This window comes from Grammomys surdaster, unplaced genomic scaffold (genome assembly GCF_004785775.1).
Source record: "Grammomys surdaster isolate TR1022 unplaced genomic scaffold, NIH_TR_1.0 64, whole genome shotgun sequence".
In the NCBI taxonomy this organism is placed as follows: domain Eukaryota; kingdom Metazoa; phylum Chordata; class Mammalia; order Rodentia; family Muridae; genus Grammomys; species Grammomys surdaster.
Genome location: NW_021604566.1, coordinates 6,895,482 through 6,902,592, shown reverse-complemented (window position 1 = coordinate 6,902,592; position 7,111 = coordinate 6,895,482). Strand labels below are relative to the sequence as shown.

Here is a 7,111-nt window from a genome sequence, read left to right as displayed (position 1 = left end):
GCTCAACACACATTGAGCCAGAGCCCAGGAGTCTGTACAGACAAGAGAGCCCAGGAGTCTGTACAGACAAGAGTGTTCAGGTGGCCTTAGATAACAGCCCCTCAGACTTTAAACAGAACAGTCTTGAAAATATCCAGAACTTTAAGAGTTAAAGCAAAAATTCTAATGATAAACTGCAGGTCCGAGGCTGGGCAACAAAGGGGATATCTGGAAACTGAGAGAAGCCTAAAAAGAAGCCTGGGCAGGGGATGGTGCACCATGGGATATTTCACCTGGGCTTAGTGCTCAATAATCTGGACATAACGAGGAAAAGCCATTTCCTTTTATCCACCTTTTCTGACTTCCCGATTCTCAGTCCCTCTGCTCTGTTAGTCCCTCCCCTGAGCAGCTTTCCCAGAACCTTTTGAGTTCCTGCTTCTGTAGCCATCTGTGGGACTTGCACATCAAGGATGTATGGTCCTTGACACAGGAGACAAGTGATGAGAGGCTGTGGCAGACAGCTGTCTATTACTGTCTAGCAATAGCATTTTGGCCCCGTTTATGTAGTACTCCCAAGTAGGAAAGAAGGGCTTCCAGCATGTCTTGGTTGCAAAACAACCTGCCCCAGACAGATTGGTAATGCAAGCACACATGCCTATTATATTCTCCTGGGATAATGTATTGTGAGGAAGGCAGAAGGCAGTGCCCTCTCACTTTCAGATACTAATGGTTGGATTCTTGCTTTCCTCCAGGGGAGAGAGATTTAGCTGCTTTTTTTTTTTCAAAATATTAACGTCACATCTTTTGAACCTAAAGCTGTCTTGTGTTTGACTCAATGTTTTTGCTTCACATCTTGTCTTGTGACTGACCTGGAATCTGGTCTAACTGGCCAATAAACTTGTGTGTTCCTGTCTCATTCTCCCGAGGGCTAGGATTACAGGTGCGTGGTAATACATGCAGCATTTGCACTGTTTTAAACAGAACCGATTGCCAATAATAAATAAGACATAGGACATGATTTTACGAATCTAAATTTAACATCTTGTTGGAACCACCTGCCAGTGTGGAGTTGGCTTGCCCAATGGAGGCAACAGTCCCTAGCTGAAAAGATGCTGGGCACCTGCAACATCTCCAGCCCAGCCTTTGCTTCTGATTCAGAACTCCATGGTCAGCAGCCGTTTCCCATGGGCTTCCTTATGTACCTCATTCCTATTACTTGCCTCTCACTCAAAATGTGGAGTTCTCAGGGTTCTTCCTGGAAGAAAAAGTTAGGATCTTGACCAAAAGGGTCTGGGGGGGGGGCACTGATTCTTAAGGCCAGGGACCTGTGATGCCTTTAGCTGATAGGAGAGGTAAGATGTCCCTAAGTCTCTGTAGGGATGGACTTATGAGATGGGCTCCCAGTCTCAGTAGCCTGGCTACCCTTGTCAGGTGGACCATACAGGCTGGATCAGGGATGCTTGTGAGAACCACAGGAGACCGCTCAGCTGCTACTGCCTTGAAATGTGACCTGATTTTCTGAAGGGAACAGGACAGGGGCTGATGAAGATTCTGAGTGAGTGAGTGGATGGGTGGTGCTATCTGTAATTTCAACTAGAAATGTGGAAAAAGTTGCATTTTTGATATCTCAGTGCTACCCCAAATGCCTTTGCTAATGTGAAATATTCATCAGCCCCCTGTGTTTTGAAAATTCATATCACAAAACAGCCACAGAGCCCTTCTGAATTTTCTGTTTGCAAGATGAATTCATTGATACACTTCATCCACCCACTCATTAGCTATTAGAGAATCTGGTATGGCCGTGGTGAAGGGCATATAATGATGAACAAGATATAGTGCCAAGCTTTTCCTGTTTTTGCTGGACTCCTGGATGGAGAGGAGAAAATGAGGCATAAAGGACAATGACTGGGAACAAGAAGTTCAGGGCTTTAATCTCACTCCTGTTTCAACTCTTAAGCAAATTTAGACTAAGTACTCAGCCATTCTGGACTTCCCTTTCTGTATGTATAAAACATGGTAAAATTCTCTTGGCATCCAATTTTGTTCCATTGCATTTACGTATTTAAGAGTTCAGATACTAATAAAGAGTTAAATAAAAAATGTTTTGTAGCCTGGGTCAGGAAAGAAAAAGGCCAGTGATTATTCTGTCATAGCAGGTGTCTCTTAATCTAGCATTACCCACAGACAAATGACAGTCAGTTCTTTCAAGATCATTGTGCAGTTGGGGTCATGGGTTTATTATATTTATATACAAATAAGCATTTATTGACGTTTCATCTGAAGGGATGAGGTAACAAACCATTTCAGCATGATAACAACAAAGCCACAAGAGACCAATACTGAGCTTCAAGACTCAAAAGAACACAGACCCCTAAAATCACAGCTTTCAGGCAGTGTAGTTATCCAGACCACGAGGGCAACTGTACAGCACAAGCAGCATGTGACAAGAAACATCACTGATGGGGCAGTTGCTCACGGGGGGAGGGGAGGATGGAGCAGGCTAGTGGGGGCCTGGGGTCACTACTGGGAAAGGGCTTCAAAACCGCATAAAGCCCCCATATCTTTTTTCTATCTCAGGAACTTCTTTAGAGTAACTTTCACCTTCTTCATCGGAGGGCAGAGATTCAGCAAAGCGCTTCAGGAAGCCTCCGTATCTCTTCTGGTAGTCCATCCACCACTCGGGGCGCCCCACCCTTCTCATGAAGCCCCCATAGCGTTTCTGCAGCTCTTTTGCTTCATCTTCCAGTTGGGGGCTTCTTTTGAGGCCTCTCATGAAGCCCCCATACCTCTTGCTCATGTTGTCTTCGTCATTGTTGGTGCTCTCCTGTTGGTGGCTGTCCTTCGCATGGTTGTCTCCTGTTCCCAGTAGCTCTTTCAGCAGGTCAGAGGAGTTGGCCAAGGTGTCTCCTTCATCTGCATTCTTCTTCATGAAGCCGCCATACCTCTTGGCAAGGTTCTCGCCTCCATTTGCCTCTTCTTCTGGCTCCACAGGATACAGCTCTTCCATCTTCTTCATGAAGCCTCCATACCGTTTCATGAACCCTCCGTACTTCTTGGCTAACAAGTGGCTCTCATCCTGTTTGCTGCTGTCTTTGTACATGTCGATGTTATCCCAGGGGAACTCTGGCTTGGACACCTGAAGGAGATCCTTGCAGGTCTCCCAGATTTTGAGAGAAGGCAGCTGTCCTTCACATTCCAGTGTGCATGCCTGTAAAGTCAAGGAGATGACTGATTAGAAGAGACCCTTCTGACCCAACGGTGGGCTATGAGGATCTGCTTTAGTACACACACTGCCACAGAGAAAGGCCAGCTCCTTTCTGTCATAGCTTTCACTCAAACTGAACTAGCAATGGTCCAGGAGCACTGGAACAAAGAAGGGAGAGGTTAATAGTCTTGTCTTTAGAGATCCTGTGTATGCTGTGCCATGTCAGTGTTTCAAGGTACCCACCCTAATTCTGAGTCTAGTGGCTGCCTTCAGAATGGAAATTCACTGCACTGTTTACCGTGGAAGGTGCAATTTTGTTTGAGACATTTTGAGTCCCAAGCGAGAAATTTCTATATAACTGATTAGGAATATTTCCAAACCATTCTCTCTATGTCTTTATCTTAGAGAGACAATCTTTATAAATGGCATGAATGATATTTACTAATGACTATTTCATTTCACTGCCTTAATCCATCTCCTTGCAAATACTTTTAACCTTTAATGGATAACCCTACAATCTCAACCTAAGTTTTAAGAGAAAGCTATTCAAGACACTATAACACTATGGATTATTTGGATCCCGATATAACGATTGGTTAAAAATTGAGATGCTTTGACCTTTTGTCTTTTTCTTGGTTGATTAAAACAGATTCCATCATTTTGAACCAAATGCTGACAATTACCTGGATGCAAATGCACAGATTATTCATATTATATTCTTAAGATTAAGCCATCGGTATCCAAAACAGATTATTTTCAATAGTCATATTCTTTAATAAAGGAGGAATTAGCAGCATGTAATCACACTTATTATAAAGTAATTAAACTCAAGTCATTATAGAGTAAATAAACTCAAGCTATGGTAAGGTTTAAACTATACATCTTAAATTACCTTGCTCAGAGTATTTTTTTTTTTTAGAAAATATTCAATTGTTTGCCTACAATAAAAATAGCACAAATAATAGATAACATTAAAAATTCTATGATGTTTGTAAGCATTTCAGGGGCATCACTACTTTCAGAAATCTCCTTGTAGATGCCAGGAAACAGTTCGTTGATTTAGACAGGAAATCTAGGCCCCTTCTTGGCATTTAAAAATCATATGTTCATATTAAACACACAACAAAAAGTCTTTAATTCAACAAACAAAATATTCTGGAAATATAGTTTTAACTGACTTTGAATGGTTATTTTAGTTTTGTATACAAGAAAATAATTAAATAGATAAGAATATGAGAAAGCTAAAGAGGAGCCAATTAAAATGATTCCATTTTATTCTTGATATTATATGATTAAAGAAGACTCAGAATATCATTAAAAGCTGAAGATGTCCGAGCGGCAGTAAGAATTCCACTTAAGAAACATATGTACATGACCTTGTTGCCCAAAATGAATGTCATTCACGTAGCTTTAGAGACACTTACTGCATGCTGAGTTCTACGGTCTAGAGCACATCAGATGGAAAGTTCTAGACTCACGCCATCTCATCTTGGTATCTTTACCTACCTCATGGCAGAACTTGGTAAATATCTACTAAGCTACTCTGTACCTTTGTCTGGGCAAACTCATTTTGCTCATAAGCTCTAGCTAAAATTCCAGAACTGCTATTATTTTAACAACATCTGAGCGTTTAACTAAATCTCTGTCAGTGAGAAAATAATATTCAATATGTGCTGCAACTACTCATTCAAAATCCTTCTCAAGAGGGTTTGTTTGTTTGTTTTTAATGGATAATGGCTTTCCCCTAAACAGTTTATACTGGATGTGTCCCTTGTCATCTGCACCAAAGATAAGAACAGAGAGCTGCAGTAACAAGGACTTAATGTATCAAGGTATCAAGGAAGCTGGAAGTTGCTCTGCTGTCTTGGGGCTGGTTGCTCATGCTCCTCGGCAGTGGAAAAGGAAGAGGAGCATTACTTTGGAGCTTGGTAATCTGAACAGTTGAGGAAATTTTCTTGACTAGGTATTGCTAAAATATCAGTTACATTTGAGTTCCCAAATCACATATTTTAGTAAATCTGATACTATTTGAGGTCAGATTATAACTCTTCTAGAATTCAATTACTGTTAATTACATAGGTGGTAGAGAACCTTCCGTGACATGTTGAGTTCTGTGCTCGGCAAGCAGTGGGTAGAGCTAAAATGCCTGTGATTACTCAAAAATAAAAATACCGGTGGCTGTGTGCCAGGAGCTAGACGGTGGTCTTCGGTATAGTATGAATCTCCTGCATATAAAGTCCGTTATTCACAAGATTGATTCTTATTTGCACTCACTCAAGTTTTAGGGAAAGCTGTCAAGCTCATGACTATAGGAGATGGAACAAAGCCAAGCGTGATTTCTGCGCCTGTTTATGATGAAACAGTTTTCCCTCACAATTTAAACACATAGTGCTTTTCTGACCAAGTTAGTCTACATCAACTGAAATAGACCACATGATCAAAAAATTCAAGAGAAGCAAACAAACATTTAACTGGAAATATTGGCTTGGATTTGGGGACCCCTTTGTTTCTTTTCCATTTCAAGAATTTAAAAAATGTAAAGCTTTCTCAAAGGCTCAAGTGTAAACTGACTCTCTTTTGAACTATCAAGGAATTTCAGACAGGGCAATAGATCACTGAGAGTAAAAAAAGAAGCCTTTGGAATTTCAAACGTACAGATTCAGACTTAGTGTTTGGAAAGCCTGTGGACTATGATGAAGAGATCAGCCATTTTGTCTCTTCTAGCTCCTATACAGGACAGGCTATCTGTGGACTGATACCAGGTCTTTGGGTACCGACCATCTCCCCTGAGCCCTTCTCACAGCCAAATCAAAGTGTTCTTTTTAGCTATTATATAAAGTGTAGTCAAGACAAGGCAAAGGAAATTGTTTCACTTGCTCATGGGACTATTAATGAGCTCTTTTGGAGCCTTCTGTCAATTCTCTACCTCTCCCCTTATCCTTTTCCTCCAGAAAGGAGGGACTCAAAGCTAAGAGAGCCCAGGAAGAGCAATGGGTTGGGAGTCAGGGGTAGTGGGGGCACTCTCACTAACAAAAACATTCCATTCTTTGCAGGAAGGATGTTTGTTTGAAGGGCCCTAGGCTTGAGGTGACTGACAGCCTAGACGAAGTGCTATCCAAGGTAATGAAGAGAACATATCTTGGAGTTCTGAAAATTCAGGGTCAAAACAAAATCGGTTTATGTGGAAATAGATGCCCCAGCCCTTAAGTCCCAGCTAGGCTGGTTCCAAAATTGGGAGGCAGAGCAGCTTGGGATCAACGTTTGGAAGCGCCAGGTCACCTTGGTCACCAAAGGTTCCTGCCACGCACCTTCCAGCGCAAATGAACGCTATAAGCCTGCGAGGCTGGCCTTGTGAGCTTGGCCGAGCAGTCCCTCACCGCAAATTCAACTCACCAGGAAGTTGATGTCGCCGGGGCGCACCAGGCGGTAGCTGCATTTAGCGCAGTCCTGGCTGCATTCCGCCTGCACTGTAGCCAGGAGGCAGGACCCAAGTGCTAGCAGCCAGGTGCAAAGTCTCAGGAACCGCGCCATGGGCTGTAGGAGAGAAGAACGCGCCTGTGGGGACCCGTTCTATCTCTGGTGGGTGGTCGTGAAGCAACACCCGCAGGGACAGCCTTTTCTGATCCCCGCCCACTACCCAACAACATCCCGGGTGACTCAGGGATAGCTTGGTCCCTAGTGTTTCCTGCTGTCCTAGGGCTGCCTGGGGGCATTCTGTCTTCCAGGAGGTATCCTATCTTCCCCGGGGTGGGCGGGAGTAGGGGAGAGTCCTGTCTTCCCGACAGCATCCTGTCTTTCCAGGGGAGTCCTGTCTTCCCGATGGGAACCTGTTCTTCCGAGGGCGCCCTGTCTTCCTTGGGGCATCTTATCTTCCCTGGCGTCGGTTGCTTAGGGCAAGATTCTGGAGCGAACACTGGAGTTCGCGGC

General features: G+C 43.3%; 1 protein-coding gene across 1 annotated transcript; it reads right to left on the bottom strand.

Moving 5' to 3' along the window:
* Nucleotides 1–2,192: 2,192 nt before the first annotated feature.
* On the bottom strand, nucleotides 2,193–6,718 carry Penk (proenkephalin). Its single transcript, XM_028770378.1, has 2 exons — nucleotides 6,578–6,718; nucleotides 2,193–3,187 (listed from the first exon to the last, which is right to left on the bottom strand). The coding sequence occupies exons 1-2, from the start codon at nucleotides 6,713–6,715 to the stop codon at nucleotides 2,516–2,518; spliced, it is 810 nt and encodes a 269-aa protein (XP_028626211.1). The 5' UTR covers nucleotides 6,716–6,718; the 3' UTR covers nucleotides 2,193–2,515.
* Between the last annotated feature and the right edge of the window lie 393 nt (nucleotides 6,719–7,111).

Bases quoted from the DNA above. Each gene is read 5' to 3' on its own strand.
- Penk (XM_028770378.1), bottom strand. From the start codon at position 6,715: ATGGCGCGGTTCCTGAGACTTTGCACCTGGCTGCTAGCACTTGGGTCC. The intron at 3,188-6,577 runs GTGAGTTGAATT...TTGACTTTACAG, and splicing joins CCGGCGACATCAACTTCCTG to GCATGCACACTGGAATGTGA.